At 43.9% G+C, this 21,953-nt stretch overlaps 1 protein-coding gene and 1 pseudogene across 3 annotated transcripts in view; one reads left to right on the top strand and one right to left on the bottom strand.

Annotated features, from left to right (window-relative positions):
* Positions 1–21,953, bottom strand: part of PPP2R5C (protein phosphatase 2, regulatory subunit B', gamma) — a 180,740-nt gene that overhangs the window by 62,280 nt on the left and 96,507 nt on the right. For all 3 annotated transcript variants that reach the window (XM_011991613.1, XM_011991615.1, XM_011991614.1), the window contains one exon: positions 8,117–8,316. In XM_011991613.1, the coding sequence (XP_011847003.1) occupies positions 8,117–8,316 (200 nt within the window). The remainder of the gene's footprint in view (positions 1–8,116; positions 8,317–21,953) is intronic.
* LOC105547971 overlaps positions 20,965–21,953 on the top strand; it is a 2,574-nt pseudogene continuing 1,585 nt past the window's right edge.

Below are 21,953 nucleotides of genomic sequence, written 5' to 3' on the forward strand. Positions count from 1 at the left end.
CTGTTAACCCAAAGAGCTCTAAGTAATGTTAACAGATAACACCCATCTCAGGCCTTTCCCACACCAGGGCCCACGCTGTTTCCCGGAACCAGCATTCCACTTGCTCAAGTCAGAAACCTGCATGTTGGTTCCTCTCTCCAAGTATCTTAACCAAATCCACCCTGAATTGTGTTTCTACCTTCTCAACATCTCTGCATTTGCCCATTTCTCTCTACCATCAAAGCTGCTTGGCTCATTCCACCATTTCTCCCCTGAAATGCTGCAGATGTTGAGCTGGTCCCTTCATGCATTATTTTGACACCCATTCCCATCTATTCTTCACACTGCAGCCAGAGCACACGGGGTGGTCCCAGCTCTCCCAACGAGCTCAAGTCCTCAGTTTCCGTCAAGCTCCCCAGGATCTAGACTCCAGCCCCACCCAATCGGGAGCTCCAGGCTTGGCTCAAACCCAAACACGTCTTACTCTGTCTAGTCTTTGGGCCTTGGAGGAGCTGTTCCTTCTGCTGGGAACACTCCTCTTCCCTTCCCTCCTCTATGTTGCTTTCACTGAGCCAGCTAGTCCTGAAGTGTTGGCTGCTGGTGTAGATGCCACTTCTCTGGGGCGCCCTGACAGGGGGTTAGGCCTCCTATGCCTGTGCTCTTACCAGACCTCACACTGACCGCCACTGCAGTCCTTGGCCCTCATATCACAACGTCTGCTGCCTCTTCTCGTCTCCCAGACCAGTAAGGGTGGATATCATACAGGTAGAGACTATATTGTTTTCTTCCTTGGGGTAGCCCCAAGCGGTAGCATGGCGCCTGCAATACACATTTCTTGCATGATTGAGTGAGTACAACAGGCTGCCTTCTTAGTGGTCCAGCACAATAGATTTGGGTAATTCTAGAGAGGTCCACCCTAATGCGAAGTACTTCTGAGTCATCCGACTCATTCAACCACCAATCCAAGCAATTCCTTTTCTGATCTTCAGGTTATTTTCATTGGTGACTATGAAGACTAGTCTTAACGCCCAAGTCTACGCAGAAAACCTCATATCGAACGAATATTTATTGAGTCTATAAAAGGCAGTGTGCTGAATTCAGTGGAAGAAATGCAAGAGCATAATAAGTTGTTCTCTGAGGGAATTGACAATCCAAAGATGGGACAATGCAGGACGTTATTCAAAACAGTTTTTAAAGTTTTGGCTTGCAGAGGATGACCTGGAGAATAGTGAAAACACACAGCACTGTGACACACCCCCAGAGAGTCCACAGGTCTAGGGTGGACCCGAAGAATCTGCATTTCTTTTTTTTTTCAGACAGAGTCTCACTCTGCCGCGCCCAGGCTGGAGTGCAGTGGCGCGATCCTGGCTCACTGCAACCACCCACTGCTGGGTTCAGGTGATTCTTCCACCTCAATCTCCCGAGTAGCTGGGATTACAGGCACCTGCCACCACACCCGGCTAGTTTTTTGTATTTTTAGTAGAAATGGGGTTTCACCATGTTGGCCAGGCTGGTTTAGAACTCCCAACCTCAGGTGATCCGCCAGCCTTGACCTCCCAAAGTGCTGGGATTACAGGTGTGAGCCACCACACCCGGCCAAGAATCTGCATTTCTAACAAGCTTAAAAGCTGTTGAAGCTGCAGCCTTTGAGTAGCACTGTTTTAGAAAAGTAGCTCTCAAACTTTTTGGTCTCAGGCCCCTATTAAACTCCTCAAAACGGTTACAAATCCTAAAGAACTTTTGTTTACAAGAATTGTATCTACTGATATTGGCCATATTAGAAATTAAACCAGAGAAATTGAAAAAAAATCCCAACTTGGGAGGCTGAGGCAGGATGGTTACTAGAGGCCAGGAGTTCAAGACCAACTCAGGAAATGTACCAGACTCCAGCTCTTTTTTTTTTTTTTTGAGACGGAGTCTCGCTCTGTCGCCCAGGCTGGAGTGCAGTGGCGCGATCTCAGCTCACTGCAACCTCCGCCTTCCAAGTTCAAGCGATTCTCCTGCCATAGCCCCCCAAGTAGCTGGGATTACAAGCGTGCGCTACCAAACCCAGCTAATTTTTGTATTTTTAGTAGAGACGAGGTTTCACCATGTTGGCCAGGTTGGTCCTGAACTCCTGACCTCAGGTGATCCGCCCGCCTCAGCCTCCCAGTGGGCCATATCCCATATGCCTTGGGATAACAGGCGTGAGCCACTGCGCCAGGCTCAGACTCCATCTCTTAAAAAAAAAATCAGCTAGGTGTAGTGGCACACACTTGTAGTGTAGACTCAGCTACTTGTGAGGCTGAGGCAGGGGTAGGGGGAGGATTGCTTGAGCCCAGGAGTTTGAATCTGCAGTGAGTAATGACCATGCTGCTGTACTCTAGTCTGGGCAACAGAGCAAGACCTCATCTGAAAAAAAAGAAAAAAAAAAAAAAAGAAAAAATATCATGTCTTAGTATAAATGATATATATTTATGCATGATAACTATATTTTCCAAAACAAATAAGTGAGCAAAGTGGCATTGTTTTACATTTCTGTAAATCTCTTTAACATCTGGTTTAATATAAAAATGCTGGATTATCATATCTGCTTCTGTGTTCAGAATGCTTAGGCTGAAATACAGGATGAAAGTCTGTTCCCACACAGACAACGTAGTTGACAAGGAAGGAGTATCTATCTAATAGTGTTTTCATTGTCTACACCAAAATTCAACCAGTAGTAGTTTATTAGGGTGAGCTCCTGCATGGGTGCTGAAACCCATCAATGAGCGTCTGTCCTCTCACATTCAAATCCAGTGCTGGATCGTGCGCTCTGAATGGCTCTCTTGCCACAAATGACTCTGTAACCTCTACTGGTCATTTGGAAAATACTCGTTCACTGAGTTATGTGGCTCTTCCAAGTGGTGACTCACTTCATATCTATTAAAAATCCTGCTCATTCCCATCACCACTGAGCTCAGCAGGAGTGTCTGCAGCTTTGGGAGGCTGAAGCTCACCCTGCTGCATATACATTTTCCAAAAATCAAGATTTCTGGCTGGGTGTGATAGTTCATGCCTATAATCCCAGCACTTTGGGAGGCCGATGCGGGTGGACTGCTTGAGCACAGGAGTTCGAGACCAGCCTGGCCAATAGAGTGGAGACCCTGCGTCTACAAAAAAATAAAAAATATCAGCTGGGTATGGTGGTGCATGCCTGTGGTCCCAGCGACTTAGGAGGCTGAGGTGGCAGGATCACTCACGCCCAGGAGTTCGAGGCTGCAGCGAGCTACGACTATGCCAGTGTACTCCGCCGGGGCGACAGAGCAAGACTCCATCTCTAAAAACAAAATGAAACAAAACTTCCCTAGAAAGCTCAAATTTTATCACTGACAACAAATGCTGTCAGTTATTTTCCTTAAAGTGACTTTCTCATTTTGCTTCTTTTTTCAGAAGATGCCCGCCAAATATTCAAAGTCTGAATAACTGGTCTGTCTGCCAGTCTTCAGGTAAAAATGGTGTTCCATGAAAACAGCAGCAAGTTTGGCCGACAGCGCCACTGCACAAGCGCTTTCCCTCCTGACTACTGCACCAGCAGCGAAGAGTTTTACGAAAACTTCACATTTCATCATAGAGTCCTAAGGCCATGTGTGCACAAGGGTCATGAAATAATAAAATTAATCTATTCTATTGCTTCATTCAGGCCACTAAGTGAAACTGGCAGTTTTTGTTTCTACTGGGTGTGTGGTTGTCAGCTTGGTGCCACCCCTGTGCTTCTTGCTAAGGTGCCGGATGTTGTACCTACTACTGCCACTGCACCATCGGTGCAGATTTCAACACAGTGAAAAAGTCAGTGAAAGTCTTAGCAGGATGATGGAAATAGTTCTAACATCACAGACCCTCTGAAAGGCTCTCGAGGAGACCAGGCATCTCTGATCCCCTGATGTGGATGAGAACCCTGATTTAGAAGATAAGACTCTACATTTCCTAATCTGGGGTCTACTGTAGGCTCTAGGAGGCCTGCACCCTCTGAAATCACATAAAAACTGCTAGATATGTCAATGTTTCAGATTTTGAAAGGGTGCAACCCCTAACCTTAACTCTTTAGTTACTGTTAACAAAGCAGCTTTACTTTTACGACAGAGTTTTTAAAAAGCTACAATTAGTTTTGCTACTGGTATTTTGACTATCAGAAGAAGGTCCATGCCCGAGAAACAGATTAGCTAGATAATTTAATTGAAAAAAACAGGTGGCTGATTATATTTGAACACGGCTGAAATTAATGATGGAGCTGGTATAACTTAGACCTGGGAAACTGCACGCCAGGAGCTGGCTCCCCTGGGAATTGCTCCTCACCACCCGCATCTCTCTGAACCCAATAAGCTTTTTTATCTGGAAAAGAAAAGGGTCAAGCTAGATGATCAGTATGTTTCCATTAATTTCTAGCTCTAACGTCTATGATGTATAAAAATACACAACACACAAGGAGCTGCTCAGCATAACTGGCTGTCGGGAAACGCACATCAAAACCACAATGAGGTGCACTTCATACCCACTAGGACGGCTGCAATAAAACAGATCATAGCAAGTGTTGAGGAGATGGAGAAACTGGAACCCCCATACACTGCTGATACGAACGTAAAACGGTGCAGCCACTGTGAAAACGGTCTGGTAGTTCTTCAAAATGTTCAAGTTACCACATGACCCAGCAACTCTGCTCCTAGGTATATGCCCACGAGATATGAAAACACACGTTCATACAAAAGCTTGTGTATCAAGTGTTCACACAGCAGTTATTCATAACAGCCCCCAAATGGAAATAATACGGCGTCCATCAACAGATACATGGATAAATAAAATGTCGTATATCTGTACAATGGAATATTACGGGGCAATAAAAAGGTACTGGCATGTGGATGGACCTTGAAAACATTATGCTAAGTGAAGGAAAGCCGACACCAAAGGGTACATATTCTGTAATTCCACTTATATGAAATGTCCACAACAGGCAAATCCATAGAGACAAAAAGTCAATCAGTGGTTGCTCAGGGCTAGGGGCGGGTGAGGGAGGAGGGAACAATGGCAGTGACTATTAATGAGTGCAGGATTTCTTTTTGAGGGGATGAAACAGTTCTAAAACCAGATGTGAAAATGGCTGTACAATCCCATACTCATATTAAAGATCACTGACTCACACACTTTAAATGGGTGAATTCTAAGTTTTGTGAATAATGTATCAGTAGATCTGTTAAAAAAAAAAAACACATCTAGCAGTCCAGTCTAATAAGCAGGATACTTAAAAGTAGCAGCATTAGGAGTACAGCTATAAAGCTTTGGATTTTTCAAAAAAAGTGGAAATTAATGTCTCTAAAAATATTATGACCAAAATATACACACTCCCACCCCCAACAAGAAACAAACAGAACAACAGGCATGGCTAAAGGCTGCTTAAGTGTTGAGCACACAGGGGCTCTAAGCTGCAGAGCTTCTCACCAGACGTGAACCACAAAGAGGCCCAGGCTTTTGCCACCTGCCACACCAGACCCAGACACTGCTTGGGACAGACGCCTTGTACAGGCTGCTTAAATTCTTGACAAGAGGGTCACAAACGACGGCCAGGCACCACCCCACCGCCTGTGTTCTTCCTTCTTTCACTATACTTCTCATCAACTCTGCTGAACTTACAGCAGAAAGGAAAGGAAATGAACTGTGCCCTGCTCTCACAGTGACCACAGAAAAGCATCTCATGTGCCTCCATCTTCACGGGACGGTCTAATTCATCACCAAGTTTCCACTCCGTGCCTTCTTCCCGCCCACGTGGGCAGAAGGTAGAAATCACATTCCCAGTCTTGCAACTCTGTTTCACCTGGATGACTTTTATTCACGGCATTACTGCAATCTAACATGATATATTACTGGTTGGCTTATTTTATGGTTGTCTCCCACATGAAAATGAAAGCTTTAGGAGGGCAGAAGTCTTGTTCGCCATTCTATTTCCTCACCCCAAAACGTGTCTGGCCCACGGTGGATGCTCAGTCAGTGTCTGCTTACTGCTTAGGGAGCCCGGGGCTGACAACACTCTGCAGTCTGGCGTGAGGTTCGGGTGGGAAACAAGTTAAGACAGCAGGAGGAGAATCAAGTTAGGAAACAATTATAACAGGGAGAGGAGAGGCAATGACGACTTCATCTATAAAAACAGCCTCAAGGGCTTTTAAGTATCCTAAGTGGTGCCAGTAACCCACACTGCTGCTGTGAAATACAGAGGAGAGGCAGTGGGGAGCACACCTGGTTCAAGGGCAGGCATTTGACCTGAACCAGGCCAACAGGAGCCTTGTCATTCTTTGTAGACTCTTTCCTCTTAGGTTAAAGAGTGGGAATCAGAGACTTTCTCAAACACAGGAAAATCTTCCACACACGTAAACGTAATATAGAATTTATATACTTATAAATCTAACATATAATACAATAAAATGAATACATAATAAGGAAGCATTAAGCAACAGGGGGAAATGAAATATTCAATACATGATGTAGGGAGAAATAATTTTTCAATAATTTTAGAAGAAAATAAATTTAAAAGAAAATGAAGTTCTACCCTAACCCACATCATAAAAAAAAGACAAAACAAAACTGGAATGTCCTAACACAAAGAAATGATAAATGCTTGAGGTGATGGAAACCCCAATTACCTTGATTTGATCATTACAGATTCTATGCTTCCATCTAAATATCACACGCTCCATAAATATGTACAACTATTACATATCCATACTTAAAGAAAAATGATTATAAAATGCAATGTGCAAAACAAAATTATGAAAGTAATAGGAGAAAATATTAAAGATTTTTATGATTCTGGGGCTAGAGTTGGCTTCCAAAGTAATTGAGAGTTAAAATTAATGAAAGAAAAAGAAAGAAAAAAAGCTATTCCTCAAGTGTCATTAGTCTGAACAGGTAAGGTTTTAGGGTTTATATTCTCTGCTCAGTTTATGCCTATAACTATTCTTCAGGCACAAGTCTGGGACAGGAACCCGCATGGCTTTTGCAGTCCTTAGGCCGACTACACAGTAGCCATGCCAGTGAATTCTGAATGTTAAGAGTTAACAACAAGTTAAAACAATCAAGTTGATCTCAGCCTCTGACACAGTAGACTGAACTACAACAAAGAACATTACTTTCATCTTTTTCCAAAGCAAACATACTAAAGAAGGAAATAAAAGTATTTTAGGTCAAGAGGTCTAGTCAATTCTGAAATATATAGCTTTGGAAAAAAAAAATCAGTAACTTAACAAAGAGCTCAATGAAAATTGGATTTAACATTTTACACTAAGCCACACTGACTCCCCAATAAGTGTGTGTGGGGGGCACTAGTTTCAAAGGCAGATAAAATATCAACACTTCAAGAAAACTCAACAGAAAACTGGATTTCAGTGTCAAACAGCAAATTTTGGTAATGGCACTGAATTAAGTGTTTCCAGGTGATACTGACTGAGGAATGGGCTGTAAAGTATGACACTTCAGAGGACTGAGATCTGGGGGCTGAAAAAAACCAACACGGAAGTAACTGCAGGATGATAAGACTATCTCAGCCAGTCAGGACCTACTGTCATTGATAGAGGAATGACAGAGGAAGCATTGATAGAGGAAGGCCTTCCCAGCCAATCAGCATGGGCTGTCCTGATCTCAGCACTGACAGGCGGAGGCCTTCTCAGCCAATAAGTATGAACTATTCTGACAGCAGTTTGGTTCTGTCAATATTTCAACTCTATCCCATCATGAGAATTTTCCTGCACATGGATGGACAAAATTTTTACTTCTGAACTATAAAAGGGCACTAGTATATTAATGTTAAATACATTTAAAAAAAATTTAAAGAGCATAAAATAATACATAGAAATACAAATTCTAACATTTCAACCCCATAGGGTAGTTGTGAGGATTAAATGAGTTAATAAATGCAAAGCGCTTAGACTGGTCCCTAGAAGGCAACTGACTTCCCTTACTATTATTATCATTATAATCCAGGATACAAAGAAAATTTTCATTCTTCAAGTACAACTACAAATTCTGGAACAGGAGGATGCTTCTCCTGGGTAGCACTGTGTTAGGCTCAGATGTCTTGGCCTGTCCTGTTTCTAAACCAGAACCGGGACACACTGGTTAACCTGCAATCACTTACCATATGGACTACTTCTGGGTAAATAGGCTCTGTGATCACATTCCGATTATGGGTGATATATTCCACCATTTCACTTAAAGCAGCTCGTTTTACCTCCTTCCACTTTAGGTCACTTAGTGGATCAGAAACAAAGTCAAAGAGGACGCAACACTGACGTAACTTCTGGATAAAAAGCTTCTCTTGATCAGCAGGAGGAACATCTGAAAAGCAGAAAGCAAAGTATATCGATCACAAAAGTGCTTAATGCAAAGTTATTGTGAAACACATTTAAGCTTTCTGCTATTTTTATTTTGGTAGAGGTTCAAGAAAAAAGGAGATGGCGTGGGGTATACAAAGGTTAAATATTCCCTAAAGAAAATAAAAAGAAAAAAACCAGCTAGTTGCTGGTCATACTATATGTTTGGTATGATGAAGTTTTTACGCTTTTTAAGTCTTTCAAACCATGTTGAGAGCACTGTTCGAAATAAACTCCATCTACATGTGTTCATTCAACAAGTACTATCTGAGCAGCAATCATCACAGGCACCGTGCTGGGCAACGGAATGAGAGGCAACCAGTAAGGTCCATGTCTGGGGAAAGGGCGTGGACATATTCACACCAGGTGATAGCTGCAGAATTTAGGTTCAGGCAGGGTAAAAAAGACCAGAGGGGGAAGGGTGCCTCCTTCTGTCTGTCTATAGGCTCTCAGCTTACAACATGGGAAGGGCAGGTGGTTGTCCATGCTTGCTAGATGACAAACAGAGCAACTGGCATCAGTCCAAAGATGTAACAGTCCAAACTGATGTTCCTTCCAAACATTCAAAGAGTTAGCACCTTAGAGCCCCACCAAGCACATTGCATTTCCCTCACCCTGGTCTACAGTCAAGGCTTATCACACACGATGACTGACGTTAATGATGACGGCAATTTAGAAACAGCAGTAACGATAACGATTACTTAGTGAGTGCTTACCTGGGCCAGATATCATCCTAAAAACTTTACACAGATTGACACTTTCCTGTCATTTAATCTTTATAACTGCACAACAGAGATAAAGAAAGAGGTTTAGAAAAATCACTGCAGGGCTGGCAAGTGGATGAAGCTAAATTCAAACCAAGCTCTGAATGACTGTCCAGTATTCTGGGAAGTCTGGAAAACCATCCGCCACTGGGAGTGTGACAGCTTCCCCGGGCTGAAGAGGAGATCAGTGGTGATATTAATAAATGGCACTGACTGATACACATACTGAAATGCGTCAAAGATTTGCAAAATGACTTAGGAGATTTGCATAACTCGGTGAACAAGTATTTTCCAAATGATGAATAAATCGTGTTAACACCATTCCAGAGCAAAAGAGCCATTCAAAGGACAAAGTAGACCACCTGATTTAAAGGAATAAAATTTACAGACAGCTTTCACTGATACGGTTTCAGATTCCACATTACAGATTCCTTTAAGAAACTACCCATGCTAAGTTCTGGTGTAATATCAAAGCAAATGTCCACGACTATCTGAAAAGACTACTAAAATACTCCTCCCTTCCCGACCATGTTTTTCCAAACTTCCACCAGAGCAATATATGGCAACAGACCAAATGCAGAAGCGGACAGGGAAATCCTTGTCTTAATATCTCCTATTAAGCCAGACATTACAGAGATTTGCAAAAGTATAAAACTATGCTACTTTTACCACTAAATTAGGTTTTGTTTTGGAAAACATGGGTGTTTTCTTTCTTTCTTTTTGAGACAGAGTCTCGCTCTGTTGCCCAGGCTGGAATGCAGTGGTGTGATCTTGGCTTACTTCAACCTCCGCCTCCTGGGTTCAAAAGATTCTTGTGCCTCAGCCTCCCCAGCAATTGTGACTAAAGATGTGCGCCACCACACCCAGCTAATTTTCGTATTTTTAGTACAGACGGGGTTTCACCATGTTGGCCAGGCTGGTCTTGAACTCCTGGCCTCAAGTGATCCACTTGCCTCGGCCTCCGAAAGTGCTGGGATTACAGGTGTGAGCCACTGCTCACCAGTGTTAGCCACTGGTCAACGTGGCTAAATCATTAAAAATGTGCTATTTCTGTTAAAATGTAATAGGTTTATTATATTTTAATAAATTAATATATGTTTAAACATTTTTCCAGTTTAATTTCAAATTGGTCAATAGCAATAGCTAAATTCACATAAAGAGCGCTTTTTCGGGTCCTGCATAGTTTTTTAGGAGCACTGGGGCCCTGAGACCCACCGCCTCACGCCAGCCTGGCTCCAGGGAGCGTCCTGGGGGTGGCGGGGTTTTCCTGCATTCCTGCAGCTCCTGCGCTTCCTCTGGTGCTGAGCATTTCCACACTCCTCTTTCCCTTCCCTGCCCCTACTGTCAACTTCCTGTTGAGGTTTCTTCTACAAAGCCTTTCCTTCCTGCCTAGGTAAGATGTATGACTCTGAGCAAGTCATTTGGCACTTGTTAGAGCTTTCAACAGTTAGCGCTCTGCTCAGTACCTCTTACTCCCAACTAGATGCTTGTTGAGGGTAGGTGCCGTGTGATTATGTCTTCTAGTTCTCTATATGCCCAAATGCCCAACATTGAGCCTTGCAAGTAACAGGCACACACACAGACTCTCCTGTCTGAGCAGACCCATTCTGTAGGAAGCTACCGCTTCCGTTTCCTACACTGCATTCAGAGACCAGAAGCACACACGCAAGGCCACGGGAGTGGAGTGTACTGCCTGTAGGATCCTAAAACACCACGAGAACAAAAACTGGATTCCTAAACACTCTAAGAACTCAGTGGCTGCGCAACTATTTGAAACGAGTAGCCGTCATTACAATGTTCAGGACTCTTCACATTCAGATATCCAAGCCTTTTTCGATGAAAAAGGTTCATTTTTGGAATTACCTCTTTGCGTGCCTTCAATTCCCATCAGTTCTACCCCTTTGTATCCTAATTTGCCAGGATTACCTGAAATGAGCTCATGTGTGCTGTCGCGGCCTGTGTATTTGGAGCTGTTTGGCATTCTCACATTCTTGGCACTACGGAGGGCTGAGAGTCCACCATTCCCCCTATGAGCCATGCTATGCACAGCTTGGCTCCTAAGGAGCGGTCAGTTAAGTTCTTCAAGAACATGTCCTCGCCAAACCCTCCTAACAGCAGTCCAAGCCAGTGCCGTTACCCCATCTGGAGGCAAGGACACAGGTACGAGAGCCAGCAGAGCTCGCCTAAGGCCGCGCTGCGATGAAGTGGCAGATACAGACACGAGGGTCAAATGTACCCTTTTCAGGGAACTGAAACTCAAAAGGATGTTGGATCATTCAGAGTGGAGTTAAATAACTCATACGCCTTGAAATGCCCTAAAAGCATCCTTCACTTTATAAACACTGCACAGGAACTGATACTCAGAATAAAGACTAAGTTGTCATCCAAACACAAAAGCAAATTTAATACAATTAAGAAGGAAGAGCAGAGTAACACTGTTTTTAATAAAATTTCTATCCAAAATGTTCTAAAAGGCAAGTGAATTTCAATTATCCTAGGCTTCCAGACAGGGTGTTTCTGTACTATTTTTGCTTATAGACTATAAGCAGATACGCTTGTGATTATAATCTCATGAGCTCTTTTTTTCATTTAAAAAATCTCATTTGACCAATTTTTTTTTTTTTAAGAATTTTACTGTTTTTTAAAAAAAACCTGTAACAATGAGTTGGGTACAAAAGTAAAAAACTGCATCCTTGGGCCTATCAAATATTTCCATATTTTTTTTTTGAATGCAAGTTAACAACTTCTTTATCAACATATTTTAAAAATCTTATTTTCTGCTGTGTTAACAGGACTGTAGCACTGGGAAATAAAAATGGGTGAGGTGGTGGAAGAATATGCTTTATACCATTATGCATTCTGATTTTTAACAGTAAAGTGTTATTACAAATGCCTTATACTTGTATAGATCATTTTAGCTTTTCCCATTATTCTAATTAACATGTTATTGTGAATTTGAGACAATTTCCAAATAGTTCAAGATAAATCCTCAATCATACCCAGGAGCAATATACATGGACATACTCATGCAAAACCTGTAGGGGGAGAGGAGAAAAGACCCAGGACATCCAAAACGACAGAAAGAAAGTAGAGATAAGAACGTGCTACTCTGGCTGGGCGTGGTGGCTCATGCCTGTAATCCCAGCACTTTGGGAGGCCGAGGTGGACGGATCATCTGAGGTCAGGAGTTCGAGACTAGCCTAGCCAACATGATGAAACCGCATCTCTACTAAAAATACAAAATAATTAGCTGGTGGTGGCAGGTGCCTGTAATCCCAGCTACTTAGGAGGCTGAGACAGGAGAATCGCTTGAACCCAGGAGGCAGAGGTTGCAGTGAGCTGAGATCACACCACTGTATTCCCACCTGGGTGACAGAGCGACTCTGTCTCCAAAAAAAAAAAAAAGAGAAAAAAAAGAGAAAAAATGTGCTATTCTTTAAAAAATGTATTTACTAAAAGGAAGCCTGTTATTAATCAGTGATAAATAGAGATGCCTAACAAAGGTGTCCTTTAAAGTAGGATGGGAGCACTCCTGTCTAGCTTTCTACATGCCCCTGGCCCCAACAGTCGGGGAGGCACAGGAATTGAATGCATTTCACTGGCCACTGGTCTCCAGAGTGCGGGGTGAGCCTGGGGGTTACTCAAGATTGGGATGTAGAAAGAAAACAGCAGAGTGTCTATTTATACTTTTTTCTTCTACAAAGAACAAGAAATTACGACATACTAATACTCAAGAGACGAATTTGGACGCAGTGGAGGTGTGTGCTGGAGGTTGTTTTTGCTTCCAGGCAAGCGTGGACGGAAGAGTTTGGAGACCACTACTGGGCGGTGAAGGCTTTTGTAAATGAGTCCTAAATGGTGAATACCACAGCCAGCTTCACTGATGCTGCTAGCAACATGCACCTCAATTACAGAAGGGAGTGAGAGCTGTGACATATATGCTTAGCCACCAAATCACAGACTATGAGGAAGTAAGGCTGAATCACTAAATCGTCACTATGCACCAAGAGGCACCATGTGAACTGCCCGTGGATAGGAAACTGATTGAAAAAAAGAAGCCAAGCTCACATTTACACGACAAGTCTTGGTGGTCAAAAGAAATGCTCCGAGAAACCATAAAGGACCAACTTTCAGCACGGCAGCTGCAGAAAGGCAGCAGAACCAGGACTTTCTGCTGCACAAATGTTGGGGTCTTCCAAATAAACATTACCCCGATGGAGCAAGGAGACACAGCTGCAAAAACCATCAGCCTAGACAGTGACAACTCAAAAGATACCCCAGGAGGTGCAGGCTCATAAGGGTGGGAAGTACTTCCTGGTCACTCAGGTAGTATTCACTAAGCAGCTGATGCAACCAAGTTTCAGACACAGAGACCACAGCGTGATCAGGTCAAGCACCACCCTCAGCTTCCATGTATGTTTTTACTTTTTTAACTAAAGACAGGGTCTCACTACATTGCCCAGGCTGGAGTACAGTGGTATAATCCTGGCTCACTGCAACCTCGACCTTCCAGGCTCAAGCCATCCTCCTGCCCTCCCTTTGAGTAGCTGGGATACAGGCATGCACCACCACACCCGGCTAAATTTTAAATTGTTTATAGAGACACAATCGCACTGTGTTGGCTACGGTTGGTCCTGAACTCCTGGGCTCAAGTGATTCTCCTGCCTCAGCCTCCCAAAAATGTTGGGATGACAGGCGTGAGCCGCCACGCCAGCCCCACACGCATTCCATGCACAGTGCTCCCAGGGTCCTGGGGAGGTCTATGCAAGTGGCGAGTCCACAGACAACAGATCTCACGCAAAACAGAAAGAAGTGCTCAAGCTCTCGGAAAGGCAGGAGCCAACCTTTAGCGACGGTGCCATCTTGTCTTTCAAATATATTTATTCTTAGTACAAAGCGAGTAGGAACAAAGTTGAACTAACAACTTGAGGCAAATTTGGGATTCGTCATTAATATGTACTAAATTCCATTCCCCTCTGTGTCCCAGATGAGGAAACTTAGCAGAGGATGAGTTTCCCCCACCAAGTAAACAAAAGCTCAGCAGTACTAGTTTGTTTTTAAAGATAATATTTACATGCCATTTTTTGAAATGACCATTTCTCCATGACTTCTAGTGTCTCCTCTGTCCTAGAGCACGGTCTGTGCAGGCAGGGTTCTCTCTCTTCTTGGCCACTGCCTCATCCTGCACCACCTGGAGTCTCAGTTTCTAGAGCCCTAAAGGACTTAATGTCTGGTTGACTCCTGCGCCTGGTCCTTCCTCATGGTTTCACTGCTTGTGGCCCTTTGTATTTCCCATACAGATCTGGGGAGAACTTAAGAATTTGGCAGGATTGAGTCTTCCAGTGCACGAACATGGACTATTTCGCCAATTACTCAAGTTCTCTTTAAATGTCTCCCAACAAAGTCTTCTAATTTTCTTTCAAAAATGTCCGAAGCATTAATTTTTAGATTTTATTCTTAGGTATTTGCTATGTTTTGATGTCATCATCAATGGTATCTTTAAAAACATTTAATTTTCTAACTGCTGTTGCAATAGAGAAAAAATGGTTTTTGAGTATCACTTCTATATGTAGCTATCTTGCTCAACTCTTATGGGTTCTGATAACATATCTGTAAATCCCTCTGGTTTTCCTTTCATCTGCAAGTCCCCACACTGTTCATCTCTTTCTTATCTACTGCGCTGACCAGAACCTCTGCGCAACGCTGACAGGAGCAGTGAGAACGGCCCCGTGCACCCATCTCCGACTCAGAGGGCAGCTTTTACTAGCTAACCATTGATTTGATGCTTGCTCTGCCAGCCCGTGGATAACAGTTACCCGAGTGAGAAACTGACCTATGGATTCAATGCTATCCCAATCCATATCCCAACACACACTTCTGTGGAAACTGAATACATGGATTCTAAAACGTATGTGGAAATGCAAGGCGTTAAGACTAACCAAGACACCCCCGAGAAGAACAAAGCTGGAGGACTTGCTGTTCTAGAAATCAAGACTTCCTGTAAAGCTTCACGAATGAAAGCAGCCAGGCTCTGTGCTGTCACACAGGCTTGTGCGTAAATCGACACCTGACTTGTGACAGCAGCAGGCTGCAGAAGAGGGAGGAAAAGTCGGCCTTTCAACATGTTGTGTTGGGACAACTAGGCACACAGTGACAAAAAAGAAAGGAAAGAAAAGAACAAAGAAAGAAAGGAAGAAACTGGATCAAATTATATACATATATATTAAAAAAACAAACTGCTGGTGGGTTAGACTTAAATCTGAAAGGCAAAACTCTAATGCTTTTAAAAAATAATATAGAAGAATGTCTTACGTAGGGAAAGAAGTAGAGAAGGACTTCCTTAGACACAAAGCCAGTAATCGTTAAAAGACTGGTTGATCTATATTAAAACTAAACATTTTTCTTCACCAAGACACCCACAAGGATGAAAAGGCAAGTCACAGGATAGAACTATTTGAATACATATAACCCACAGACTCATTCCCAGAATACATAAACATGTCCAATAACTCAGTAAGAAAGCTTCAGAGTACAAACAGAAAAACAGGCAAAAGTCTTAACCAGGCTCTTCACAAAATATATCCAAATGGCTAATCACTATGAAGGGATCGTCACTCTTAATAATAACCAGAGAAATGCAAATTAAAACCACTACTGCGAACACCAAATAGTGCCTCAAGGAGCTGCTTTGTGGCTGTAGCCCGAACACCACCCATGGGTGGGGCAGTGCGTTATCAGTGGTGTTGAGGATACACGCAGCTGACAGCTAGGACAGCACTCCTGGCGTGCCACCTCAGGACACTCACACACATGTGCATCGCAACCGAGGTAAAGGAATGTCCACAGCACACCGTCCTAACAGCTCAGACTAGAAACAACCAAATGCCCATTAGTGGTGGATTAGGTAAATGCAAATGCAGTCTATGTAACATTCCAAAGCGATAGAGATGAATGAAATACAGCTATACACAATATGGATATGCCTTACAGAATACTGTTGCATCAAAGGGGCCGATAAGGAGGATTTATTCAGTATAATTCCATTTATAGGTAGAAATAGGCATCCCTAAAACTATAAAAGACTTACGGGAGCTTTTAGGGTGCCCAGCCTGAGTGGTGGTTATGTGGGAATTTGCTTTATAATTATTCACTACATATTTGTTTCATATGCTTCTGTAAGTAAGTTACATTTCAAATACAAAAAGGCTAAAGATACCTGCATATGGCTAAAAAATGAAAATGGAAAGAACCTAGTGAGACGTGAGTCTCTTTGCACACACCCACCCTCTGGCCTCCCTCTTTTCCCAACTCCCACTGTTGCCAATCGGGGCACCCCTGGGCTGCTCCAGGGCTGCACTCAGGCGCACGATCGTCAGCCGTTTCCTGCGTGGTTTTAGATGCGTCAACACCGACGACCTCTAAACTCACCTGGATCTACCTGAGACCGGAAGACACACTTGCACACACAAAATCCCAACAGTTTTCCTCTTTTTTGTTTTTTGTTTTTTTTTGAGACTGAGTCTCGCTCTGTTGCCCAGGCGGGAGGGCAGGGGCTTGATCTCGGCCCACCGCAACCTCTGCCTCTTGGGTTCAAGCGATTCTCTTGCCTCAGCCTCCTAATTAGCTGGAACTACAGGGGCCTGCCACCACACCTGGCTAATTTTTGTATTTTTAGTAGAGACGAGGTTTCACCATATTGGTCAAGCTGGTCTCGAACTTCTGACTTTGTGATCCGCCTGCCTCGGCCTCCCAAAGTGCTGGGATTCCAGGCGGGAGCCACTGTGCCCGGCCCCCCAACACAGTTTCTAACGTTCCTCTACATAGTGTTTCATGTTGAAGAATTAAAGCTTCGAATTTTTTTTTTTAATTGAAAAACTTTCCCAATTAAGATAAGGAGATCTAGGTGATCTCTATTTTTTTTTTTCTATTTATATGAAGATTCTCTCTTAAAAGAAAGATCAGTAATTATGCTCGCAAATGGATAAAATAAAAACTGTGGTATGACGTGTTTATCAGATCTAAAGCATGGGTGGGGAGCAATTGGGATATAAGAACTAAAATCTCAAGGCCAGGCGCGGTGGCTCATGCCTGTAATCCCAGCACTCTGGGAGGCCGAGGCGGGTGGATCACGAAGTCAAGAGATTGAGACCATCCTGGCTAACACGGTGAAACCCCGTCTCTACTAAAGATACAAAAATTAGCTGGCTATGATGGCATGAGCCTGTAGTCCCAGCTACTCGGGAGGCTAAGGCAGGAGAATCGCTTGAACCCAGGAGGCGGAGGTTGCAGTGAGCTGAGATCACGCCACCGCACTTCAGATTGGAGAAAGAGTGAGACTCTGTCTCAAAAAAAAAAGAAAACTACAGTCTCAGAGCAGCCCCAACCATGAGGACACAGCCTGCATCACTAGGAAGTCTTTCGCAAACGCATCCCATACATACACGCCAGGCACTGTGCTAGGCACTGATGATACAGAGATACATTAAAACACAGTATCTGACCTAAAACTACCATAATATGGGAGGTGATGAATTCTGCTGGGAGACCTGGGGATGAAGGCTCAGGGAGAACAGGAACCACAGCTGAGGAGAGGCTGAAGTTGCTGGGAGGGCACTGAAGGCCGCATTAAACAGGGGGACTGTCTAGAGGCACTCACTTGTCAATCATGGGGGGCCTGAAGTTACAGGAGAGATTAATCAGGCTGCATTCTCCTGGAAAATCAATTTTCCTCAAAAGACAGTACCTTAAAAATGAGGACAATTGATTATATTTTGCATACCCCCCATTAATCATACTGGATGCTTAATTATACATTTTCCCAGAGGACGACCTTTTGTCTTTTCACCATTTTTATCCTCGGTATCTAAAACTGGCCAGCACATAGTGGGACCACAGATGTTTGCGGAATGAACAGATCCATCTGAGGAAAACAAATTCAGGACATTTAAATGAGAGGTACTGTAATTTGAAATATATTTATATCAAAAGAACATCACCTGTATCAGAGTAGAATGCAACATCTACATAAACTTTTAAGATAAAACTCAGGTCTTCAGAGAAACTGCTCTTAGGCATTTCTCCTCTGTGGAATCTGCAGTCAGAGGTGCCCTGATAGAAACATCTAAAAAGTACTGTGGGAAGAGAGATTCGAACCAGGGGATCTGAAGCAGATGAGTGATCCAACTTGATCTCCTATTTCAGGAGAGACACAGGAGAACTGAAACCAAGAAGCCAGAGGCAGGCAATTCTTCAGAAGAGAAGGGCCTTAGCTGCAGCCCATGAACCCAGCCCTCAGCCCTCTTCTAGGCAGTCCCGACTTGCCTTCCTGGGTACAGGCCTGCCAGTCCTCATTTTTGGTAACAAGGATCTCTCACTCTATAAATCCAAGCTTCTACCACTTGAAAGCTCGATAAACATAACAATGAAATGCGCACTTCTATATATCTACGAAATGTCAAGACTCACTTCTACCCTGACCCTTAGCACCTAAATAACTTCAAAATTGGGTTAATCTTCTCACACTGTTTGTAACTCAGTTGATGCTTCTGAAATTTACAATAAATCTTTCTTAATTTCAAAGTGCAAGTGTCTTATTTTATCCATACTAATATATACATTTTCCATATTAATGTTTCTAAAATCAAGTTACATCTTTCACTTTTTTTTTGGTAATTCTTTAAAAATGGTTTGGGCTACAATTAACAGTGCCTTAGGTGTGATGAGATATGGTATCTTAGCTTCCCTACACATGTGACTCTGCTCAGGTTTCTAAATGGATATCATTTCATTCAAATGAAGCCAATGCCCCGCCTCCCTCCGGGTCTGTCTGTACCACCCAATGTGAAGGAGTTGAAGCAAACTGGCTGTAGAAAGCAGATGGGATTTTAGAAGAGGCCGTGCCCACCCTAAGTGTTCCGCGTTCCAGCGTGTGGCTGCCTGCAGCTAGGTCTGTTTGGCCGGGCTCCATGACAAACCAGGAGAGGCAGTGCACAGCCCTTCCTGTCACCAGGGACGCTGAAACCATCTTTCCACTCTGTGTGGGTAGATTTCGGGCAAAAGGAACAGTACCACCAGGTACACTTCATTTGGGTATAAATTCGGTAACGTGGGGCTGGTTCTGCACTGACACTCTTATTTACATGTTTGGATAGAGACAACCCGTGGCTCACAATCCACCATGAACGTTCCAATGCTGTGGTTTATCCAGCTTTGTTGTACACATTTACCAAGGTTACATCATCTTTCCTGGAGAGAAAGATCTGCTAACCACAGGACCAAGCAGGGGTTCCCTCCCAAACCTGAGCTGCTCCTACCTTAAGCCCTTTGGGTTTTTCTGATTCGTTTGCCTGGTTTTATTTGCATACGAAGAAAGGGGTAATATTCACTTTCCCCACAACTTTCTACCACCAACCCCATCTTTCCTTTCTCACGAAATTAACAGTATAATTTAATAAGGCAGAGATTTTTCATTTCAAAAAGCAGTGGTTGAAGCCAAATTCTAGTTCATTCATGCTTTCTGCCCATGAAGACTGGCAGCCTCTACCAGAGAATAGGTGGGGAAGGGTGGAGTGGAGTGGAGTGGAGTGGAGTGGCGCCCGGATGGAGAGAGGTCAGGCTGAAACGTGGACTGGAGTAGGGTGGGGTGGAGTGGGGTGGAGTGGAGTGCAGTGGAGTGCAGTGGAGGGGCGCCCGGATGGAGAGAGGTCAGGCTGAAACGTGGAGTGGAGTAGGGTGGGGTGGAGTGGAGTGGAGTGCAGTGGAGTGCAGTGGAGTGCAGTGGAGTGCAGTGGAGGGGCGCCCGGATGGAGAGAGGTCAGGCTGAAACGGGTGAAGGCCAGGAGTGGCTGCTTTCCTCGGAAAAGCTCTTCAGTGAATTTTTCGGTAAAGAGAGTCATGCGGAAGAGCAAACGGACTCCCCCCGGTTCAGACTCCGCTAAATCAGAACATGGTAAACTCATGAAATTATTCTCAGCTTCAGGCTCCTCATCTGTAAAATCTCCTGTGGACACACACACATTCAGAATGAACCTTCACTCCGGCTGCAGGACAAGAGAAATTCAACGGCGTTAGCTGAACTGGAAGATTCAGCTTTTTTTTTTTTTTTTTTAAACAGGGAAAAGTTAAGACAGGTCAAACAAACTCTTAGGGATAAAGATATAAATCCAGCACAACATTATGTCCTGATACAGGCCATATTTCCCACTTGCTAGACTCTAGTTCTAGCAAGCCCTGTGGAGAACAGACACTCAGGGCACTGATTAGTAAACGCTCAACACCTTCTGTGGAGCCCGTATCGCTTCACCTTCCACTCACACCAGCACGCCTGGTGAAACGCTGACTATTAACACTATTACCGCACCTGGTGACCAGAAGCTCCAGCAATGCAGTAGCTCATTTACCCAAAGAACAACGGCAGGTACCATCTCAGGAAAAGTAACAGCTCTTAACATTTGACAAGAAGATGTAATAATATCTTTTCAATTCCATCTTGAAATTGATTCCAGAACCTTCAGTGTGTTTACCAGCAGACAAAGCAGTGTAGGGGTGTGAAAAAGATACACTGAAAATACACACACATTTTTTTCAGTCCCTTTTTATGTTCTCTACTTCCTTTCTCTATGTCTCCGACAGAGGAGGTTCAAGTGCTTCCTTCTAGACACGAACTCTTGCTGAAGCTTGGCTCTTCCTGCAAATGACGTCCAGCTCGGGGATGGCAGCAGGGAGGGTCGGTGCAGGACACAACCAAATGAGCATGTGGCCTGTGTGCCAGGACCTACTGGGCCCTGGGCTGCTCCCGGAGCTCCAGCCTCACAGAGGCAGCCTGGGGATCAGGGCCACAGAGCAACACAGGTACCATGTCACATGCCAGAAACCACGATATCAGGACTGTGTGCATGTACACGTGTGTCCAATCTCTGGGGAGGTGAGACAGAGGGAAACCAGTGCCAGAGCGCTCCGGCCCCTCTCGCAAGCTACCAGCCTCCTCGAACTTGTCACATACCCACCGCTCCACTCTCTAAGATTCGAATTAGTTACCTGGTATTGGTATTAACCTACTTTGTGTTCCAGCCTCCACCTCACCTGCCCATCAACTCAAAAAAAAAAAAAAATGTGATGACCACTTTAAGATGGATGATGATGAAAATGAGTACCAGCTGTCTTTAAGAACAGTCGTAGGGGCTGGCGCAAAGGATGAATTGTGCATTGTTGAAGCAGAGGCAATGAATGATGAAGGTAGATATATTAAGGTAACACTGATGGCTTTGAAAACGTCGGTACAGCCAAGGGCTTCCCTTGGGCTCTGAAATACCACCACCTGTGGCCTTGTGGGTGAAGTGTGGTTCAGGGCCCGTGCGTATCAATGGATGGCACTTAGTAGCTGGGGAGGAAGATGCAGAGTCAGAGAGACAGGAGGATGTGAAACTCTTCAGAACATCTGGAAAGCGATCCTGCCTGGAGGTGGTAGCAAGGTTCCGCAGAAAAAAGTAAAGTTGGCTGCTGCTGAAGATGATGACGACGAAGATGAGAAGGAAACTGAGGACAAATCTCCAGTGAAGAAATCTACATGAGACATTCTAGTCAATCATGCACAAAAATCAAACCAGAATGGAAAAGACTCCAAGTCACCAATGTCAAGAAAAGGTCAAGAACCCTTCAAAAAATAGGAAAATACGCCTAAAACACCAGAAGAACCTAGTTCTGCAGAAGACATTAAAGCAAAAAATGCAGCCAAGTATAGCAAAAGGTGGTTCTCTTTCAAAGTGGAAGCCAAGATAATCAATTATGTGAATGGCTTCTGGATGACTGACTGGGGGCTATTGAAGATCTCTGGCAGGGC

This window comes from Mandrillus leucophaeus, unplaced genomic scaffold (genome assembly GCF_000951045.1).
Source record: "Mandrillus leucophaeus isolate KB7577 unplaced genomic scaffold, Mleu.le_1.0 Scaffold4, whole genome shotgun sequence".
Taxonomy (NCBI): domain Eukaryota; kingdom Metazoa; phylum Chordata; class Mammalia; order Primates; family Cercopithecidae; genus Mandrillus; species Mandrillus leucophaeus.